This window comes from Giraffa tippelskirchi, chromosome 11 (genome assembly GCF_054371585.1).
Source record: "Giraffa tippelskirchi isolate mGirTip1 chromosome 11, T2T-mGirTip1v1.2.pri, whole genome shotgun sequence".
Classification (NCBI taxonomy): domain Eukaryota; kingdom Metazoa; phylum Chordata; class Mammalia; order Artiodactyla; family Giraffidae; genus Giraffa; species Giraffa tippelskirchi.
The window spans coordinates 16,202,421-16,225,082 of NC_137285.1; the positions used below are offsets into that span (position 1 = coordinate 16,202,421).

Here is a 22,662-nt window from a genome sequence, read left to right on the forward strand (position 1 = left end):
GGTACAGCAAGACTGTGATGGAGGCAGGTGATAAAAGGAGCATGATTGCTTAAAGAAGTTAGGGAGGGCTTCCCTGAGGAGGTGACATTTGAGTGAGAGGAAGGAGCTGGAAGAACAGCATACCAGGTGGAGGGAACAGAAAGAGCAAAGGCCCTGATTAAAGGACCTGTTCCATATGAGGAGTAGCAAGAAGGTCATATGGCCGGAGCAGAGTAAGGGAGAGGTGGATGGGTAGAAAATGGGATCTAGAGTAGGAGAGAGGCCAGATCAATCAAAGCTTTTTAATCCCAATGATCACTTTGGATTTATTGACCCAGTAGAAGGCAGAATTACCTGGGATGTTTCTTTAAGATACAGGTTCCCACATTTCATCCTTGGACAGTCTGATTTATTATGGCTACGATGGGACCTAGGAATCTGTATTTTCGAAAGCTCCTTGGGGGCCTCTGAAACTGTGCCAAGTTTAGCAAAGCCTGGACTACATGCTCCCTGGGTCTCCTTCAGTTTTAAAAAAGCTAAGAGACAAAGTGTTAGAACACATAGAAAAAAATCTTTAATTTTATTTGAGGAAGGAATCCTTCTTTCCCTCACCACTCCCTGTCAATCTGATAGAATTAATTCTATTCTTCTTTGTTTTGTAATCCCATGTAAAGTACCCAACACCAGGAATGGGAGACCAATGCTATTAGGGAAAAAAAATACTACCGCGTCAGGGAGTGTCAAGTTATAAACTGCAGCAACTCCATTATACCTCTACTCATCAAACCATTGTCAGGGATTCCCCATCCCTAATTCTGAACCATCCTGCTGGCAGCGATGGATAAGGCATTGTCCCTGCCCTTAGCCTTGTCCCCCAGTGCCTGGCAGTAGCATCCATTAGCTTTCCCCACACTGGAGATAACCCATGCCTCTATTAGCACAAATCACTGAAACCTTCCACCCAATGCCAGCACTATTTGTCATTCACTGCCAAACTCGTCACATCAACTCTCAGTTTCTGCCTAGGTCAAGGTTGCCTCAGGCACATATTTGTGTCTTGGTTTCCTGTAATGCTCCAGAAAGCCCCAAATTCCATTCCTATATGTGTGTCCAACTCAAGACTCTCTTGGGAAATATACATCCATTGATAAGCACACTGATCATTTTTCTAAGGGAAATATGAGGAATAATAGAAAAGGCGTTGATTGAGCCATCTGAGTAGACAGAGGTATTGGCTGGGTTATTTCCACCAACTGTTACCATGAAGGGATTAGCTCAAGGCATCTCAAAAGCTCTTTATAATTTTTTGAAACAGATGAATGTTCTCTTTAGTCAATGCCTTTGCCCTTTCATTTATTCACTGAACAAATGTTGCTGATTGTTTATCCCACATTTAACCAGCAGCCAAGGATGCTAGTTCTGCTTTCAAAATGTAGCAGAATCTAATTACATCTCATCACCTCCATTGCTGCCACCCTGCTCTGGGCCTGGTCTATTGCAATGGCCTCCCTATCTTTGTCCTTCCCTCCCTTCCTTTGAGTGTACTGAGCTCAGGGAGTGAACCTTCTGAACATCACCCATCTCAGCCACAGGGGACCCAAAGTTTTTCCCATGACCTATAAAAGATCTCTGATCTCTCCTCGTAACATTCTTACCCCTGCTTGCTGTTTCTTGTGTATGCCAAGTGTCTTTGAACTTGATATTCCTTCTGCCTGGAACATACTGCTTACAGATACCTGTGTAGAAGTTACGTATTACTGAACAACAAAATACCCCAAATTTTTATGACTTAGAACAACAATTAACAGTTAAGTTTTGTAGTTTCCTTGAGTTAGAAGTTTGGCTGGGTGACTGGGTCACTACCTCTCAGACATTAGCCATGGCTGCTGTCTCATCTGATGGCTTGATGGGGCTGGAGGACTCACTTCCAAGGTGGTTCACTCACATGGCTGGTTGTGCTGGCTGTTGGCAGGAAGTCTCGGTTCTTTGTCACATGGATGTCTCCACAGGGCTGCTTGAATGTCCTCACTACATGGTGGCCAACTTCCCTCAAAGTGATCAATCCAAGAGGAAGAGGCAGAAGTTACCTTCATGACCTAGTCTTGAAAGTCACACATTATCACTTTTACTTCATTCTGTTCATTCAACTTGAGTCACTAGCCTATCCAGTATCCTAGGGGAGGGAAATTAGGCTCCCTAATTGATGGTATGAATGTCAAAAATTTGTGAACACATTTTAAAGCCAACAAAAACTGCAAGGTTAGTCCTTGGTCCTTCAAGTCTCCACCCTTTGTTACTTCCTAAGAAAGGCCCTCCGTGATTATTTTGCTGTTGTTGTTGTTAGTTGTTAAGTCATGTCCGAATCTTCTGTGACCCATTGGACTGTAGCCTGCCAGGTTCCTCTGTCCATGGGATTTTCCAGGCAAGAATACTGGAGCGGGTTGCCATTTCCTATACCAGGGGATCTTCCCAAACCAGGAATTGAACCCACATCTCCTGCTTTAGCAAGCAGACTCTTTACCAATGAGCCACCAGGGAAGTTCCCTCCATGATTACCCACTATGAAATAACAGTCACCCCTCTCACTTTTCTAGGCCCTTTACACTGATTTATTCTCTCGGAGAAGGCACTGGCAACCCACTCCAGTACTCTTGCCTGCAGAATCCCATGGCCAGAGGAGCCTGATAGGCTGCAGTCCATGGGGTCGCTAAGAGTTGGACACAACTGAGCGACTTCACTTTCACTTTTCACTTTCATGCGTGGGAGAAGGAAATGGCAACCCACTCCAGTGTTCTTGCCTGGAGAATCCCAGGGACGGGGGAGCCTGGTGGCTGCCATCTATGGGGTCGCACAGAGTCAGACACAACTGAAGCGACTTAGCAGCAGCAGAATTCTCTCTATAATTTATTACTGATGAATAAGCCATATTATTTCTTGCTTGTGCATTTATTACCTGCTTTTCCATGTATAATCCAAACTCCACGATCTCTGGGAATACCTGTATCTTGTTCACTACATCCCCACACTTAAACTGTCCTGGAGACACTGCAGGCACCCAGGGAATCAGAGTCAATGAATTTTAGGTTAGCCTCAGCTAGGACAAGAATGGCAAGAGGCAAACCTTGCTGGAGGCTGGGCAGAAATTGCAAGCTTTGAGTTGTCTGAAAAGAGCCAGAACAGCATTCTACACAGATAGACCAGAGGGAACAAAGACATGGAAATGGAACCCTCATCATGGGGGAAGTGGGGCAGGGAAGTATAGGGAAAAGTGGAGTTCTGGAAGCATGGAGCTGACAGTGAGAAGGGCCGGGTAGACCCCACTAGAATCTCCATCCTTCCTGGGCTTGAAGCATCTCCCAGCTCTGCTTCTAAAGATACACTGATAAGCAGCTGACAGAGATGGATGTGTTTTGCTGCCCTCCCTTCGATATTGACCAGGCTTGGCCTGCGCTCCTGGCAGCCCCAAGGAGCAGGGGGGCTTATCAGATGCATTTATCCTGAGGCATAAAACCAATCTTGATGCAATGGCTGCAGAAGCTCAGTGCAGGAGAGATGCTAATACCTTTGATCAATGCTTGACCTGGGATCTGCAGGCAGGGCAGGCAGGCAGGGAGGGCAGCAAGCATGCTTGCTGGATGTTGCTAGATCCACCTGTGGCTCTCAGACTCCTGACTCTTCCTGGTTAGGAGCCAGGAGATTTGAGTGACAGCCCCTTCAGAGATTGAGTAACTAGGCAATTTCTTTTCCTTCTCTGGGACTCAGAGAAGGAGGTGGGACACAGGTCATCTTCCTGTGCAGTTTGGACCTCATCTCAGAGGCAGAGGGGAGAACTTCAGGCCTTCATTGGAACTGCTGTTCCAAGTGGGTGAGCTCACACCTGCTAAGGACACCAGATAGGAAGCTTGGTTCACAGAGAAGTAAAGGAAAATGGAAATGACGTATTTTAGGCCTTTCCTGTTTGCTTATATTATCTTATTTTATCTTCATAACAACTCAGTGATATATGGACTGATATTATCCTCTATTTTATAGCTGAGTAAACTGCAACTTAAAGAGGTTGAGAGACTGATCCAAGGTTCTATAGTTACTAAATAGTGAAGATAGTGTTTGAATTAAGGTATCTCTGTGCCACACACAGATAAGATAGAAAAATGGGATAGAAATGGCAAAAGAGAGTTTGAACTAATCCTGTCTTGCTTTTGGCCTCCGATTAAGTCTTGAGGAAGGAAGTAAAATGCTGATTCCCACCCCCTCCCTGTGATTAAGTAAGGATAGCCTAGGCAGTAACAAATAAGCCCCTAAACCTCAGTGGCTTAACCTAACTAAGGCTTATTTCTGTCATGCAAAGTCTGATGTGATCCAGGCATCTCTTCTCCATCCAGTAGCTTCACTGTTTGGAAGGTGTGGCCTCGGAAGTCACTGTGACAGAGGGAGAGAGACAGCTGGAGATGGCTCACAGATCTGACTGCCTCAAACTGGAAACAATATATATCATCCCTACTTGGAGATCATTGACCCCTGATGATATTTATGACCCCAACTTAACTCCAAGGGAAGTCAGACATCTGTGCATGCTTGATGAACATTAAGAATCTCTGTCATATCCTAATGCTTTTGCCTCCTTCTTTCTTCCTCTATAGGACAGAACCCCAGAGCAGCCCCATTGTCCCAGCTCAGGATGGACCCTCAGAAAAGCTGAGCCAGCATTTGGCCTCCAAGGTCTTGGCCACCAACAGCTGGGACAGAGGCAAAGCCTGCCGGGAGCCCAGTCCCGCCAGAGCACGCAGGTGAGACTCTGCCTTCATTCCCCTCTCTAATCTAATGTGGAAGTTCAAGTTGAGGATGGAAAAACGAAGTTTATTTCTCTGACCACTCTTCCCCTCTGTCTCTTGCAAGTTCCTCTTTGAGATCCTTAAATCAAAACCCATCTGAGAAGCTATGAGTACTAAGAACGCCCTCCTAATTCTGTGTACCATTTCAAAGGATTCATAGTCTCCCAAGGCTAATAAACAGGTGTCTAAGTAGTTTAATATTTACCCCCATGATTTTTATTTTTAACCCGCTATGAGTGAGTCTCTTGAAGATATAGCTATATGATTTTTGTTGACTAGCAATGCAGAGATGTTAACATGTATTCTAATTACTTATATCATTTTTTTCTACTAACTGTAAATACCAGATTCTTACAATGGAATTAATTATAGCAGCATTTTTTGATGTTTTATAAAGAGTTAAGTAACTTCCAAAAGATCTGCCACACAAACAAGTTTGAGAAAGCAGCTGGTTTTGTGGGAAAGCTCTCAGGATAGTAATCACACAGGCCTCGATTCATATCCCAGCTCAGACACTTCCTAACTGTGCAGCCTTGAGCAAGGCAGTTCAGCTTTCTGAGCCTGATTTTCTTTGCCTGCAGAATAAGACAGTAAAAATCATAACACCCTCAAAGTGCTTTTGTTAGTATCAAAGTATATAAAACATTTGGTGCATAGTAAGTGAATATACAGTAGCTGTGTTATTACTAATAATGACAATAATATTCTTATTAATGTTCTCTTTTCCCAGTGAGGTTCAGCGGGGTTGGCCTGTTTCAATTCCCAAGCAGTTTTTCATCCAAAATCATATCTTTTTGCCGTGGGATGGATACTCCTTTAAAAAAAAAATCCCTGGAGCCTGCCCCAATTATAAAAGGAGATAACTTGACTTCATTTAACTGCAGCCTGAGCATTTGAATTTAATTGAACAGGAAATAATTATTCCTGAGGAGTGGAGGTTTTTGAGGTTCTGTGAAGCGATATGTATCTCGTTACATTAGACCTTGGCAAATATACTTTTAATAATCAGGGGCTACTTAACCTACCTTCTGCTTCCCATTTAATTTCCAGCAGGAACTACAGACACGATGTATTGGGGAGGGAGGGTGCTGAACTGCCGATTAATTATTTAAAAACTGATTTATTTACCAAGGTGAGCCATTTGCAAATTCAATAATAAATCTATTAAGGAGCAGTTAACCTCTAAACTCTGTTTTAAATAATCAATTGGTGTTTGGGTAACGTAGAGCATCTGTCTCATTAGGTCAGCATTGGCTCCTTATTTGAGGCATTTAACCTGAAGCGCAACCAAATCAGCCATGAGGTGATGATTAGGTATTCACTGTGGGTCCTTTACCCTCCAAGGAACTGGATTGTCTCTCAGCTACAACAGCACCAGTTGGCGGCTCGGGGAACCCTGGGTCCTCTAATGCCTTGTTCTGTGTTCTCCTCAGTGCCTCTCGCAGCAAAGACTTGACGCCACTACCTTCCTCCAGGGGGAAGAAAAAAAAGAAGAAAGCTACGCGAAAGAAGAGAAGGAGGTGAGGGCTCCAAGGGGCCATGAAACTCTGAAGATAGGGGAAGGGACAAAAGGGTTCTTGAGTTAGGCAGTGCCTCCTCTGGGATTCAGATCCCCTTTTTGCCTCTTAACTTGCTGTATGACCTTGGGCAAGTCACTTCACCTCTCTGAGCCTGTTTCCATTTCTGTAAAATGGTAGAAATACCTACTTCTTGGGGTTTTGTGAGTATTAGACAAGAAAGTTGATGTGGAAGCAGCTGTCACAGTGTCTGGCACATAGTAAATGATCAGTTAACATGAAGCATGATCGTGACCATTAGTATTTACTTCTTTATGTATTTTTTGAGAACTCACTTTAGGTAAGTGCCATGCCAGGCACTTTGATCTCACATAGTTATAGTTGTTTTTCTTGCGATGAGAAATCTTAAGATCTAATCTTTTAGCAACTTTCAAATACACAGTATTGACTCTAGTCATCATGACTCCTTTCTCTCATACTTATTATCCCCATTTTAGAGATGAGAAAATAAAGGCTCAGAGAGGAGGTGACAGAACCTACAGACACTTGATTCTAGGCTCCTCAATTGCTTATACCACTACAAAAATGCCAAGGATAATGGACTTTATATTTTTCCCAGCTATTGACTCTTTTGTACCATATAGATTTTTTTCTATACACAATACTTTTAGTTATTTTGCATTTAAAATTGTTTTCAGGCTTTCTTCTAAGCTGTAAATCCCTACACTAAAAGCAGGTTCAGTGTTCCAGACCCCAAGGGGTGGTCAGAGAGATGTTTCTTACATGGCTTCAGTCCAGTCGCTCAGTCGTGTCCGACTCTTTGCAACCCTATGGACTGCAGCATGCCAGGCTTCCCTGTCCATCATCAACTCCCGGAGCTTGCTCAAACTCATGTCCACCGAGTTGCTGATGCCATCTGCAGTGATTTTGGAGCCCAAGAAAATAAAGCCTGTCACTGTTTCCATTGTTTCCCCATCTATTTGCCACGAAGTGATGGGATTGGATGCCATGATCTTAGTTTTTTGAATGTTTAGTTTTAAGCCAGCTTTTCCATTCTCCTCTTTCACTTTCATCAAGAGGCTCTTTAGTTCCGCGTTCCTTAGGGGGGCAAGTTAATAAACCTCGGAGGCAGTATTTGAATCAGCCTCCAGGGGACAGCAGAGAGCAGAATATGGATGCCTTGGGCCCCAACTACATGTTTTCAGGGGCTCTGTTTCCTTCACCCCTACTTCAGCCTAGTTCTAAGTGGTGAAGCCCAAAGAGGACCCAGAGGGTAATGTGAATGAAGACCTGAGTTCCAGCCATTCTAGGGTGAGGGGTAGAATTGGGGTAAGTGGCCTGAGCTTCCTGATTTTAGGGGTGGACAGGAAAACATGTCAAAGAAGGAAGCCAAAAAAAAAAAAAAAAGGAAGCCACTGGGATTACGCTTCATTCATTCATTCCTTCGTTCATTCAGTGTGTTTGGGGACAGGTGCTCTGATTCCCTAAGTCAGATTGTTTTTCAACCCTGCATCTCCACCTGCAGACAGGTTCTATTTGACCTGCAAAGTGTTTTTTGTCTTTTTAATTGATGGCCATTGTTTTAAAACCAGGAGATTTCATATGAAAATATGCTCTCTGACAATTCCTATTGAAAAGACAAGTGCTCTAGAAGCCCAGGCCTGCATTCCTACCTGAGACCTTCAGCTAATCTGAAAAAAGCCATCCCCCTAGGTCAGGTGCTCCCTGGCTTACCACAGGCCCCACCACTCCCCACCATCTACCCCCCAACCCGCTGCATCCATTTAAGCTGTCTGAGAGGCAGGTCTCTGTTGGCATTGAGTTTGCAACTCCAGATATGTTGCAACGTTGGTATTTCATCAGTGGGAGAATAGGAAACTTTAGAGTAAGCAGTGACATGCCTGAGGTGACTTGTGAATTAATGGTAGAGTCAAGATTGGAACTCAAGTCACCTGAACCTCAGCCTGGAATCATAGTCATGATTCTAAGGCATCTCTGTTTCTCGGATAACTCCTTTGTGGCAAGGACCCATGCTGAGAACATCCTGGCAAGATGTCCTGCAGAAATTTGGTCTGACCAGGGAGACAACAGGGTGGGCAGAGGAGAGACCTTTAAAGCATACACAGTTTGGGGAAGGGCAGCAGACAAAATAAATATCGTGGTCTGACCAGGAGGGCAGCTATGGGGTGATGCAGTGATGGAGAACAAAGCCCCTGGGATCAGAGAGGCTTCAGTTTGAATCACAGCTCACCCACTTCTTAGCTGTATTTAGGCAACTGTCTTTAGGCAAATCACTTCACCTCTCTGAATCTCACTTTCTTTGTCTGAAAAAGAAGGGTAGCAATTGTACCTACCTAAGAAGTATGCAGAAGGATTAAATGAAATAATATATATAACACATATAAAACACACAGTAACATTTAAGACAAAGTATCATCCTTGATATGTGTTCCTGGAAGAGCCGAGGCTGTGTCTGGAGAAAGGACTGATCCTGGCCCTCAAAGCCTCCCTCTCAAGTATGTCTTCTCTCCATGGCAGGTCCCCATCTTATAGCCCATCACCTGTCAAGAAGAAGAAGAAGAAAAGCTCCAAGAAACATAAGCGACACAGGTACTGTCCTTCCTCTTCTGCACACAGGGATGCCTCGGGTGGGTTTGGGGTGGGGCGACAGTGAATGACATTGAAAGGTCACTTGGAGGCTTATCATTTCATTTATGAAAAATACTCATCTGTGTATAGTCTTGTATTTGGGACTCCTGTTGCAAAGACCAGAGACCTACTAACACTAACTCAGGCCTGAGGGGGATTTGTTCTAAGGAGACCAGCCAGGTCTCAGGGAAGGGCTGGAACCAAAGCTAACACAACCCAAGCCCGATTCCATGGTGCTCACAGGGGCACACAGACCCTGCACCCTCCTCCTGTCTCTTCCTGTCCAGGCCCCACCACAAGAAGATACTGAACCTCTCTTGTTTGTGATTCTAAATTCCCATGGAGAGGCCTTTCTGATAGATCCAGCTGTGTCCTAGAGAATGGAATCATGTGAAACATTGCTTCAGGATTGTCCATGTTTTGGACATACCTGTAGACAACTACTTGTGGACTGTAGTTAAGAGGCATTAGAAACTGAACGCACATTCCCAAGGGCTTCCCAGGTGGCTCAGTGGTAAAGAATCCACCTGCCAATGCAGGAGCCACAGAAGACTCAGGTTTGATCCCTGGGTTGGGAAGATCCCCTGGAGAAGGAATTGGCAACCCACTCCAGTATTCTTGCCTAGAAAATCCTATGAACAGAGGAGCCTGGTGGGCTACAGCCCATGGGATCTCAAAAGAATCAGATACAATTGAGTGACTGAGCATGCACACACATTCCCAAAGGTGCTCACTATACACACGTGCATGTACACACACACACACACACACACACACACACACAAGTTTACGGGAAAAAATAAAAGACAGGAACACTGTACTTGAGAGGTCTCAAATCTGTGGTTCATGGGCCAAGCCAACATTTTGCAATACAAAAAGTTTTCCAGCACTTCTGTAAAATCAGAAGCTCTCTTCATTGGACCAATCTTCCCACAGGCAGCCGTCTGCTGGAGCTGAGGAGTTGCTGTGCATTTAGACAGAGCCAGGGTGCCACACTGTGCCCACCTAACCTGCCTCCCCCATCTACACACATTTACAAAGCTTGTTTGACCCCTGGAGGGCAGAGGGTTTATCTTCATAAGCTATTTGCTGTGGTTGGCTGTGGATGACAGGGAAAGGGTGGTTTAGATTTTATTTTTGCTTATCTGTATCTTCCAATTTTTCTACACCGGTGGTGGATTACTTGTGCAATTAAACAATCACAACAGAACAAAAGGTAAGAGGTCATTTGGGTTCCCCGCCTTGCCACATCTCACCCCCATGTGGCTTTTCCCAACCCAGGGGTGTGGTCAGCTCTCAGCCCTTGTTGCCAGAATGGTCTCTACTCAGTTTGGTCTCACAGATTATGTCCACCACCTGTCCAAACATGCCCACTGATGCTGTCTGAGTTTGTGCTCAGTACAGGTGTGAAAGTGAAAGTCGCTCAGTCATGTCCAACTCTTTGTGACCCCATGGACTATACAGTCCATGGAATTCTCCAGGCCAGAGTACTGGAGTGGGTAGCCATTCCCTTCTCCAGGGGATCTTCCCAACCCAGGGATCAAACCCAGGTCTACCGCATTGCAGGGGGATTCTTTACCAACTGAGCCATAAGGGAAGCCCTTGTTAACCTGGTGTTTGAAATCTTTCCCAGTGTAGAGTACTTTGTTGAGGTGAGGGTCTGCCCGTGACCACAGACTGCCAGCTTGTCACCTTCCTGTGCTGAGCGATTTGTCGCAGTTTAGGGGTGGGATGGGAAGAGGGAGCATTTTTCTATATGGATCTTGGGAACCAAGTGGAGTCTCACTCAAGGGCTTCTCATAGGAAAGAGACTTGGCCAGAGGATTAAAAACAGACTTTCTTTTGGGGGCTACAGTTGCCCCAGGGGTTGTTGGAAGTTTAGAGGGAAGGAAGACTGTAAAATGGGAAATTAGGAGCAGAAAACATGATCTGATTCTTCTCAAACCCTCGTCTGCTGAGCATCACTCTAATCTTAGTCCATTTTCTCCAAGTTCTTGAAATGTTTGGTTAATGATGGTTGACTTTTTGGAGCTGGAAGCTAAAGGTAGAGGATGCATTGAACTTTTTCTTCTCCTTCAATTAAGTAAGGTTTCAGGGTTAAAAAAAAAAAAAATCCGTTTTTCACACCTACTTATTGAATACCCATTATGTATCATGAATGAGGAGATTCTGGGCCCGAAGAACAAAACAGTGACCAGAACCCAGTCCCTGCCCTCAAGTTGCTCACATTCTAGTGGGGACAATAGTAGTCATGTTATGAAGAAGTCTGTACCATAGTGAGACTCAGCTCGGCAACTTACTCAGGGCTTGTGAGAACAGAGAAGGGGACACCAAACCAGCCTGAGGGGACTGGACAATGCTACAGGAGGTGACATCTGGGAATGAATTGGAGTTACACAAGTGAAGCTGTGTGGTCCTGGGCAACTTAATTCCTCTGAGCTTCAGTGTCTTTGTCAAGTGGCTATCAGTAGTACTTTACGGGTTTAGGGGGAAGACTGAATGAGATTGTGTGTGAGAGATGCTTAGTACAGAGCCGGGACCCCAGTAGGAGTTCCACATGTGGAATCTGGTTGTCCCTTGAAGATGTTGATGATGGTGAATCCACAGCTAGGGAGAGAAAGAACCAAAGTGAGGCTTGGGGGAAAGGAAGAGGCAGAGGGACTCTGTCCTGGCCTCCTCATGCAGCCTTTTCCAGAATGGGCTTACTGACAAATTTGGGTGAGTATTGAAACACTGATAATTCAAAATGCAAGCCAAGGTTTCTCATATGATCTTCAAATCTAAAAGAGGAGGAGGGTTCACCAGATGTCCTGGTCCCCTTGTGGCCTGACCACAAGTGCACTGATAGGGACTCCCCCGGCAGTTCAGTGGTTACGACTCCGCAGTTCAGTGGTTACGACTCCGTGCTTTCACTGCAGGGGGCATGGGTTTGATCCCTGGTGAGGGAACATCTCAGAAAAAAAAAAAGTTATAAATGTGCTGATACAACCATCCCAGGAAAAGAAACTCATACTCACATTTATTTTCTTCCCCCACACCCTCTGTTCCTTTCTTCTCTCCTCCTTCCTCATCCTCCCTTCCTCCCTATCTCTCTCCCTTCCTTCCTCTCTCTCTCTCTTCCTTTTTTATCCCCCTCAATCAGGTCATTCTCCAAGAAGAGAAGGCACAGGTAAGCATCTTGTTGCCTCTGGTTGCTTGCTCGGCTTTCTGCTTTCCTAACCAAGTTTAGGTAGCATCTAGGGTCCAGTTCTCACCTCCACCTCTGTGTTCACTCCCCCTTCATCTTCCTGGGCCTCCGTTTCCTCCAAAATGAAGGCCATGATCTGGTTTCCCTGAAAGGTCCAAGCCAACTTTCAATTTCCATCAGGCCACATGGTTGCTGCTAGGCCAGTTCCTACTGATTCTTCTCCCTGACAAGTCTCACCACCCTTACCAGGATCGGTTTGACCACTGGTTGAAATCTGGGTTGGAAACTTCCCTTGGTGGTCCAGTGGTTAAGACTCCACAGGTCTAATTCAGGAGTGTGTGCAAGTGAGCTTAGTTGTGTCTGACTCTTTTGTGACTCCATGGACTGTAGCCCACCAGGCTCCTCTGTCCATGGGGTTTCCCAGGTGGGAATACTGGAGTGAGTTGCCATTTTCTCCTCCAGTGGATCTTCCTGACCCAGGGATCACACCTGCATCACTTGCATCTCCTGCATTGGGAAATGGATTCTTTACCACTGCACCACCTGGGAAGCCCCCACAATGCAGGCAATGTGAGTTCAATACCTGAGTTCAACGTGAGCTCAGTGAGAGTCAGGGAACTAAGATGTGCAGCATGGCCAAAAGAAAAAAAGAAACCTTGGGTTGGGAATGTAGCGAAGCATCACCCCACCAAAGCCTTCCCAGATCCTAGCTAAGGGATAGAGGCCTAGTATTGGAAACACAGGGTGAGCACAAATAAAGCTATAACCTGTGGGGTACTCACTATAAATTAGATCCTGTGCTAAGCCTTGTCCACATGCATGGGTATCTGATCTCTATACATCCCCATCACAACCCTGTGCAGAGGATATCTTTATTATTTCCATTTTACAGATGAAGAAACTAAGACTCAAGAGATGTGGCCAGCATGTCCACAGACACACAGTCAGAGGAGGCAGAGCCAAAACTACAACCCAAGTCTGTCTGACAGAGGATCAGGACAGCCTGCAGTGGCTTCCTAAATAACAGTAGCACAACTGCAGCCACTGACAGAGTGCAAAATCTTTTCATTCATTCAGTTAACAAGTAGACACTGATTACCAAGGTAATCTATTCACTTAGCCCAACAGCTTAAGCAATGACCCCATTTCAAGGGCAAGGAAACTGGGTCTTTGAGAGGACAGGTAACCTGCCCGATGTCACACAGCAACTCAGCAGCAGAGCCAGGAGGTGAACTTGGTCTTTCAGTGAGGACCTGGGATCTCCACTGCCCAGGCCGAGTCCCAGACACAGAGATAAATCCCACAGCTCATGTCAAGATGCGATTTCAGTTGGATGAAATCAAATTTCTCCTTCCCAGGACTTAGGCCAGTGATGGGTTCCTGGTGACCCCCTGAAGCCAGTCTGGCTTGAATTATCAAATAGCATTTGCCTTTGGGGCCTCTATTTGATGATGTGGAGACCCTGAGTCATCATTGTCCATTCTGCCCACACCCCAGTACTCTGACTTAAAAAAAAAACAAACTTGAATATTCATGAGCAGAACATTTCAGAATCTGTCAAACTTTAGGAGGCTTTAGAATATCTCCCTGGATTTTCCAGTCTTTTCTTTTAGAAAAGACTAGAACAGTAGTCAAGAGGGTAGGCGCTAGGACCCCATGATCTGGGGCCACATTCCAGCTCATCTGTATGATCCTGCTCAAGTTTCTTAGCCAAACTGAGGCTCAGTTTCCACTTTCTGTAAAATGAATACTTATTAAACATGCCATAGGTTGTCTATACATGTTAGTTGCTTAGTCGTGTACAACTCTTGCGACCCCATGGACCGTAACCCACCAGACTCCTCTGTCCATGGAATTCTCCAGGCAAGAATTCTGGAGTGGGTTACCATTTCCTTCTCCAGGGAATCTTCCCTACCCAGGGATCGAACCTGGGTCTCTCACATTTCAGGCAGATTCTTTACCATCTGAGTCACCAGGGAAGTCATAGGTTGTAGGGAGAATGAAATGAGATTGTTGACAAAAGTATTAGTGAGTGCTTCCCCATAATAAAGCCTCAAAACACGACAAATATGATTACCTTTACTACTGCTGTTACCATTAAGCTACCAGAACTGATCTTGGCATCCTTTATTCCCTGTCCTCAGTCTGTATGTGTGGGCTGGTTGCTCTGGTTTTAGAAACGATCTGTGTCCATTCCCAAACTGCCTGGATCTAGCTGGATCTAGTGACCACCATGTGTTAAGCATTTTAACTATCTTATTTTTATCATTCGCTGGAATTTTGCATCTTTCAATTGATTGGCCATTTCTCATTCAGCTCCTCCAGCCCAAAAAGCAAAAGAAAGGAAGAGAAGAGGCACAAAAAACAGTATGTACATTCCACCTGCAATGTACTGTCAATTTGGGGAGGTGGGGGACTGACCTCTGAACGGCCAGAGGGTTAGAATTGCCAAAGAAAAAAGGAACGGGAGAAGGGGCAGGTAGGTGAGAAGAGAAAGGAAGGGGAAGACTGAGCAACAGAACTGTGTGTAGACCTGCAGCTGTGGGTTTGGCATGGGTGTGTAAGATGGTGTTTGTTATGTGTGTGTGTGTGCATGTGTGTCTCTGTGTGCATGAAAGTGAATGGTGTACGTTTGTGCCCATTGTGTGTGAATTCTGTCTGTGCATTGTGTAACATTTGTACATGGTACATACATGCATAGTGTGCACTTAGTAAATATCTGTATATTTTTCTATTGTGCAAACATTTGTGTGCAATGTGGTTGCCGTGTGTGTGTGTGTGTGTGTGTGTGTGATATATATCTGTGTTCACAAGAATGCATCACGTGTGCCCTTGCTTATGTGAGCATGAACTTAAACAGTGTGCATATCGGTTCTCTGTCTGCTACAGTGTGTTAGTTCCATGCCCTTGGTGTGTGCACTGCTGATTTATCTGTGTCCGTTACTCCTAGGGAGGGTGTGTGGGGGGGGGTTACCAGTACACAAGTGTGCTGTGTGTGCACGAGTGAGTAAGGGGGATTGATCACGTGCGTGCAGATGCGTGCGCATACATGTGAGTTCCAGCCGTGGTCCCTGGGCTTAGAGCATGGAGATACTGGGGGAGCACCTACCCCCAGCCTTGGTCCCCAGCTGGTCCTTGGTTTATAGCCGGTAGTAGAAATCCAAATCAGCCAGCACTGCCTGCAGAGTTCAGTTCCCAGCCAAATTAAAAGTAAATTTGGTTATAACCCACCTACTTCATACCCTTGCAAATGTTGGTGCGTGTGTTTTCCAATCAACTAATATTTTATCTCCCACCAAGAAGCTTCTAAAGTGAGAATCAAAGGCAATGGGATGAAAGTCAGTGAGCTTCAGGGGAGGGAAAAGAGGAAGCAGGCACAGAGGGAAGCAAGCGCTCAGCTTTGCTGGCCAACCAAGTGCCTCTGCACCCAAGGTCAGTGCGAAAGAGGGCATTTCAGGCACCATCCCGGGGGCCTGGGGAATGCTCCATAAGGAAGCAGCAGAGCTGTAAGTTAGCTCAGGGAAGAAATTCCCGATCATCAAGCTTGCTCAAGTCAAGTCAAGAGGCAGTCACTGGTCATCTGTGTCGAGCATATGTTCATCCTAAGCATAGATAGAGCACCTGTTCCCAGAGACATGAGCATCACTTGTCTGAAGGGCTGAAGTCTAGACAGTCATTAAGCAGGGCCTGGGCCCAGACCCCAGGAGTTCTGGGACAATCATCAAAAAAAGAAAGAATCACTGAGGTATGGACTGCCTGCCTGAGGGCAGCAAAGTGGCTACCTTGCCCAGCACCAAGTCTCAGAAATCACAAGCAGGACATGAAAGAAGGTTCTGAAAGCCAGAAAAACAGGAGTCAGCAGAGGGAGAAGCAAGAAACGCTAGGCACCCCTGAGACAAAGGTGGCTGTTCTTGCCAAAACCCATGGTTAGTTAAGGCTGCGTTTAAACAGGGAGCCACTGGAGTAACTTACTTCCGCTTGTTCAGTGTCCCTTAGAGAGGCCCTAACAGGTGACAGGCCCTGTGTGGGGCCCAAGGACAGAGATTAGGCAGACATTCCTCCCAGTCTCGAGAGATTACAGTGCAGCAGGACACAGGGGACAGACATGGGACAAGTCTTGGCACCACAGTGGCAGACGAAAGCTCACGGCATGGTGGGACCCCAGGTGCAGGATAGAGGGCGTGGTGCTAAGAGGAAGTTTCCTGTGAGAAGGATGGAGGTAACCATTCTAGGCTGCAGGTCAGGCAAGTGGTTTAAATCTCTGTACCTCGGTTTCTGCATCTATAAAATGGGAAAAATAAGAGAATCCACTTTGTGGGTTGTTGTGAGGAGTAAATGAGTCCATTTAAGAAAAATGCTCAGAACCCAGTGCCTGACAGGCAGTATGTATTACAGTTTACCTGCCATGACCATCATCATCAGGATATGATACAATGTGGGAAATGTGCAAGCCAGAATACCAGCACCTCGGTGTCACTTGAGCCTTGCAAACCAGGACTGTAGATGCCATGCAAGGAGGCTGGAGAGCTAGGCAGGGGCTGGCTCCTGAAGATGCTTGGGGTTCAAGGTCAGAGTTTGGACTTGACATGAGGACAGTGCAAGGGTTTTAAACAGAGAAGGAATCACATGACAAGGTATATCTGAGTAAGAATACCTGAGTCCTTTGTTGGGATAACCAAGTTACCTTTTAATAGAATCATCTCTAACCACCCCGTGGCTTCCTGACTTTGCCCAAACTATTGACATTCCTTGTATGTCCCCAGTGACCACTGCCACTGCTATTGCTACTTCTAAGTCATTATTATTATTTAGAGAGAGCTGAAGTAACCTGTTGTTATACCAATAGTAAGTGGTAGTGGTAGCAATTACACGTACTGTAATTCTTGTTGATAATGACATTTGTAACTCATTCTGAAAGTAGGCTTTTGACTCCATGCTAAGAATCTAGACTTAATTTTCCTGGTCTGAGTTATAGATTGGCAACCCAAAAGCCTAATGGATTCTGCAATTGTGTTTTGTTTGCCCCAAACAGTGTCTTTTTTTTTTTTAATGACCTTCCACTTAAAATAGGAATAAATTACATAAAAATCTCCATTTCTACGTTTACTTGAAAAGTTAGAAGATCAGGTACCACAACACTCTTCTGGAGGCAAAGTCACTTTCTTGAGCCCGTGCCCTCTGGTTGGTATTTTTTGAGTGCCCGACTGATTCACACATTATGGTGTTTGGCTCCTGAAATGGAGACTCCTGCCTTAGGCAAGGGAGAGATGATGTCTGCAAGTGACACACACTCTGCTTCCAGAAGAGTCCTGGGGATCAGGCTGTCTCCCCTAGATGACCCCCTTTCTGCTCCCTTGTGTTCAGGATGGTCAGTTACAAAGATGGGAAGTGAGGGTGATGCAGGGAGTGGGGGGTGCATGACCTTGGGGCAGTTACTCAAGTGCAAGGGAACGATGTGTGTCACAAGATCAAAACCTCTCTCTCTCTCCTCTGATTCCCTCCTTCTCACCCCCCACCCCCTCAAGATCGCGAAGCCGGCCCCGAAAATCTCGCCGCCACCGCCATCACCACTGCCCTTCACGGTCCCAGAGCTCAGAGTCCCGCTCCTCAAGCTGCGACACCAGGTAACCCGCCACCCCAAGGCGTCTCCTCACCCTGACCACAGCCCAGAGCCCGGCTAAGACACTGTCACCATCAGCTTTGCCTCCACCGTCACTGTTGGGGAAGCCGCTTTCCCAGCAGAGGGGCAGCCCCTGCCTCACACTTAGGCTGTCACCACTTCCTTGCAGAGGGGCTGCAGACAGGAGGACCTGCTGCCTCCACTTACAGGAACAGCAGCCGCAGGACTAGCTGACACAGTGCTTCCATGGCCAGGTGCTAAGCACTCTTCATGGTCCACTGCATGATCCCCTCTGCAACCCTAGGAAGGAGGCACCGTTGTCATCCCCACTTTAGAGATGAGGAAACTGAGGCACAGAGAGTTAAGGAATTTTCCAGGCACTTAGCTGCTAAGTGACAGAGCTAGGATTGAACTGGGTCGTCTGGTTCACTTGGCTGTCTCTCATTCAGGGTTGTTCTAAGCACAGAGAAGCTAAGCAACCTATGAAAGGCTACATGGCACAAAGTATCTAGTTCTGTGGCCCTTCCGAGCCCTCTTGCTCCTAACGTTGACCCTCTTTATGCTGACACATTGGCTGCCCCGGCCTGAGCAGGGGAAGAGGCTCTTGTGGATGAGGAGAACAAGAAAAAGAGGGAGTGGGGCTTCGTGGATGTTGGTGTTTGAAATTGTTGAGACCATTGGGAATGTCAAGGGCCCCTTGATGGTATCAGGCCAGTTTCCAGATGTCAGAGGCTCCTTTATTCTTTAAGTCCTTCTCACACTTGGCCTATGTAGTCACGTAGTCACCTCACCTGGGAAGATTTAAAAATCTCATTGTCCTGGTCCCGCCGCATTCCCAGCTAAGTCAGAATGTCTACAGGAAGGAAGAGGAGGAAGAGAAATAGGAATCTAAATTCTACTCTGAACTGGGCACTATGCTGCAATTGCAAATAGATTCTGTCTCTTAATCATCCCCGTCACACCATGAGCCAGACCAAAGCTTCTCTGCCTCGGCTGCTCCATGATCACTTTGGAAGTCTAAAAATACCAGTGCCTGGATCCCATCTCTAGACTTTCTGATCTAATCCAGATGAATGTGGAGCAGCTGTGAAAGCAGCCCCTGACGTCAAGGACTCTCCCCAGTAGCTGTGGTGTTCCCATATCACACAAGGCTGCTCTGTGATCCTGAGTGATCCAGGCAAAATCAAGACCCTCTTGGAAGCAGGTGCGAGCCTGGACAAAACAGGCACTTTGTCCACGACCCCAAAGTGACCCTGCATCTCTCCATCCTCCATCTTTACCAGTGATAGCCTTGACCTCAGTCTAGTCTCCCTTCCCTCTAGGTAAGACTGGTGAAGACACCCAATCAGAGAATTACCTCTGTTCCCTGACAGCATCCAGTCAGATCAAAGCGCCAGCTCTTTACATGCTCCCCAGAGTCCCCGACCACATGCTCCTAACAGATTCTCTCTGACCACCCCTGACCCCGACAGAGACGTCCTCCACTCGCCCGTGATGCGTGTTCTCCATCACTGCAGGGAGCAGTAACAAGATGCCTGTTTGAGCACAAGGTGCCCCCATTGGCCTTTGTCTGGAGGGTGTTGACACACTGAGCTAGACTGCATTATTGACATTTACAGCTGAGAAGCCTGTGTGTTGGTGGGTAGAGGGGTGACTAGCAGAGCTGGCGCCAGGACCCAGGTCTGTGTGACTCAGCCCGAGCCTGGGTGGGAGGATGGTGCAGATCCTGCTTGCAGACTCTCAGCGACCGCACTCTGCCGTTTCCAAGGCTTACCTCTTCCGAAAGGGGCACATATCCCAGGCCCTCCCCCCAGCCCTCCTTCTGCTATCACGTCTCCTGCTGCTATTGCCGCTCCAGCTCCCTAGTGCCTGTTGCGCTGAGGGACACTCCAGCAGGTGTGGGAACAACCTGAGAGCTGGCCCTTGGGCCACTCAGTAGAAAAGTGAGAGGCCCTAGAGCAGAGAGGGACACTCCAGTGCAAGAACCAAAGGCACTGGTTCCCATAGGGCCCTCGTTCTGCCACTACAAGCTGTGTGATGTCAGGCAGGTTCCTAAACATCTCTGAGCCTCAGCTCTCTCATCTGGGAATAAGAAATAATACCTGCCCTGTCTATGTCTTTGAGTTGGAGAGAGGACTGTGAAAGCACCTTAAGAAGGGCTTACAAATGCCACGAAAATCCATAAGGTGTTATTTTTATCACTACTGTGACTCAGAGCTAAGCAGTAATGCCGAGTCCAAATACACCCTTTCTAAGGAGTCAGAGATTCCTTTAGTTTCCACCACAGACACGCAGCCAGATCTACATCTGACAAGCTTGCAGAAGGCATCTTTGTCGTTTTCGTCAGATTTTTTTTTTCAAAAGTTTTGGGTGACAGTCAATAAGATGCCTCTATTTCACAGATGGTGAAGCCAGATACACAAAGACACACAGATATAAGCAGTTGCATTTATAGACAAACACATGAAAACACAGATGGACACACCCAGACGTACACACAGTCACATACAGACACAGACAGGCAAGCAAAGAGACAATCGCAGGCACACAAAGGACAGTAAACTGAATCAGGATCATCGGGACCCTTTCTGTCTTCACAGCTGCATCCCCAGCCCCCACAGCAGTGCCAGGTACATGAATACACATTTGTCAAACTAACAAATGAGAGAATGAATGAAAACCAATCGGTGGGTGGGCGGAGGGATGCATACATAGTTTACACAGACACACCCAAACACACTCTGCTGTCCTCAGATCCTATTAGTCCTTCAGTCACCTCTCTGCCATGCTCCCCATCAAAAAACCTTCAGATCTCTCTGCCCTGCATCCAGGCACCGTGGCCGGTCCCCTGAAGGAGGTCGGAAGTCCCACCGAAGGCACTCTCGCCGCTGCTCCAAGACCCTCTGCAAGGCCAGCCCAGAGGCCCGGTCCAGCCCCCCACCCAGCCAGCCCCTCCAGATGCTCAGCTTCCTGTCAGCCAGGGGTGTAGTAAGTATTCCGCACAGCCTCCTCTGCCAGTCTTGGCCGGGACACTTGGGGGAGGTGGAGGCACAAGTTCAGGGCAGTGTATGACACATTTTAATTCAGTTTTGGGCAAATATCCCACTGGTTTCAGACCTCCTTCTTGATTTAACTGAATGGTCATTCACCAGCCTTTGGCAGCACTCGGCTTGGGGACTTGGCAAGTGGGTGTAGGGGGGTGGGGAGGGGAATGGGGAAAACCTGAAACACCCAGGCTCTTTATCAGGGGAATAGTGAAAATACATTTTGGCTTCCAGACTGACATCTGCAGGAGGTCATGTGTGAGACACTGTAGGAGGTTTCCTTGGGGAAGAAGGAGAAGAGGGGTCTTTGATGTAACAGAGGCACTGCAGCTTTGCAATGAGGTCTGCATCTTTGACAGCTAGGCTGCAGCACTGATGAACAGATGGGATTTGATGTCACCCGTATTAACTCGGCCTTGAATATATATGAGAATTTTCCTCCAAGGAGGTGATAGCACTTAACCTCTCATATTCACACAAGGTCTCAGGGAGTTGAGGACTCAGCTGTCTTCACTAGTTGCTTCCACAGGTGGGACCAAAAAGCGAAGGCTCAGAAAGGTGAAGGTATGGAGTAAAGCCATAGGGCAAAGCAAGAGTGAATCCATTCGAGAAACTGGCCTTAAATGGGATCATGCAACAATCCCTTAGGTCAGCAAGGAGGGTCAACTTCAGACAGTTTGATGCCAGGAAGTCTCTGGAGCAAAGAATTTGGAGTTGGGTCTGAACTCAGCTTCCTAGCTGTGTAGCTTGGAGAAAGTCATCTAACCTCTTTGAAACTCAGTTTTCTCATTGGCAAGTTTGAAATAATACCACTTCCATTGGGGGACTGTGGGAGATACCCAGTAACAAAGTATATGAAGGCCTTTTGTAGACTCTAAAGGGACAGACACACAAACAGGAGGAGACTCTACACAGACGTAGCCTTCACTTACACCTGACACCTGGGGAGGGTCCTGTCTCCTCTAGCTAGGCGTGGATGTGAAAATTTCAGAGAGCTGCTCCCTTAGAAAGGATGAGGTGGAAGTAAGGAAAAGCTCTGAGCTTCTTGCTGGGAGGTCAAGGAAGAGAAGGTGATGATAAACATTGGTTGGGTCTAGTTGACACAATAGTTATATCCGCAGTGCATTGTGGGAATCTCTTCTTTACCAGTCAAGACATCTGTATCACCAAGGTATAATTCTGCCCTAATCTTCTTACTTGCTGGAACCGTCCACAGCTCACCCCAGGCCCTTCTTTTGTAGAAGGAAGGAACCTATAGTTGCTCAGTATTTGCAGATGATAAATGCTCATGTTCATTCTCCCCTCCACAAATGCCTATGAAAGTTCTTCCCAGTAAAGCAGAGTCCAGAGGCCTGGGCTCAAGACTTGGCTTGGCCAGACAAATCCTTTTACTCCTCCCAGCCTCAGCTTCCTCAACTGGAAAATAAGCATGATTATCACACCTGTGTCCCAAAGGAATTGTTGCAAAGGTAGAAGAAAATTTAAAATACAAACAATAAGAGGTGGAAGAATGGTTTTAAGTTAGTGAAAGCCACCCAACCTCTTTGGTCACAGTATTTATGGCAGCCATCCAGTGGCCCCAACTGACACTCCATAAAAAGTGCCACTGGGAGCAAATGGCTTATATTCTCTCACCTGGGACAGTTTCCAAACCATCAGGACCAAGATGTTGCAAAGAGCTGAATGTTAACCCACCACCACCCAAAACTGTTGTCCTCCTACACCAGTGAGTGAGGTACCAGATTGGCCATGGGTTCTTAGGGCCCAGCCCCTATTAGAAGAGCAGAAAACTCATCCATGCCTAGAAGGCATAGGCCTTAAGAGCCCACCAAAC

The 22,662-nt window shown here is 46.6% G+C and overlaps 1 protein-coding gene and 1 long non-coding RNA gene across 15 annotated transcripts in view; one reads left to right on the forward strand and one right to left on the reverse strand.

Moving 5' to 3' along the window:
• SRRM4 (serine/arginine repetitive matrix 4) overlaps positions 1 to 22,662 on the forward strand; it is a 310,788-nt gene that overhangs the window by 266,256 nt on the left and 21,870 nt on the right. For all 14 annotated transcript variants that reach the window (XR_014068468.1, XM_081539753.1, XM_081539755.1 and 11 more), the window contains 7 exons: positions 4,620 to 4,766; positions 6,245 to 6,331; positions 8,867 to 8,938; positions 12,120 to 12,146; positions 14,481 to 14,531; positions 17,690 to 17,788; positions 20,616 to 20,772. Coding sequence is in view for 13 of the 14 variants with exons in the window: in XM_081539753.1 (XP_081395879.1) it covers positions 4,620 to 4,766; positions 6,245 to 6,331; positions 8,867 to 8,938; positions 12,120 to 12,146; positions 14,481 to 14,531; positions 17,690 to 17,788; positions 20,616 to 20,772 (640 nt within the window). In the remaining variant the exon portion in view is untranslated. The remainder of the gene's footprint in view (positions 1 to 4,619; positions 4,767 to 6,244; positions 6,332 to 8,866; positions 8,939 to 12,119; positions 12,147 to 14,480; positions 14,532 to 17,689; positions 17,789 to 20,615; positions 20,773 to 22,662) is intronic.
• Positions 8,753 to 22,662, reverse strand: part of LOC145525873 (uncharacterized) — a 28,424-nt gene continuing 14,514 nt past the window's right edge. The window contains exon 2 of the long non-coding RNA XR_014068471.1: positions 8,753 to 8,889. This is a non-coding gene — a long non-coding RNA (uncharacterized LOC145525873). The remainder of the gene's footprint in view (positions 8,890 to 22,662) is intronic.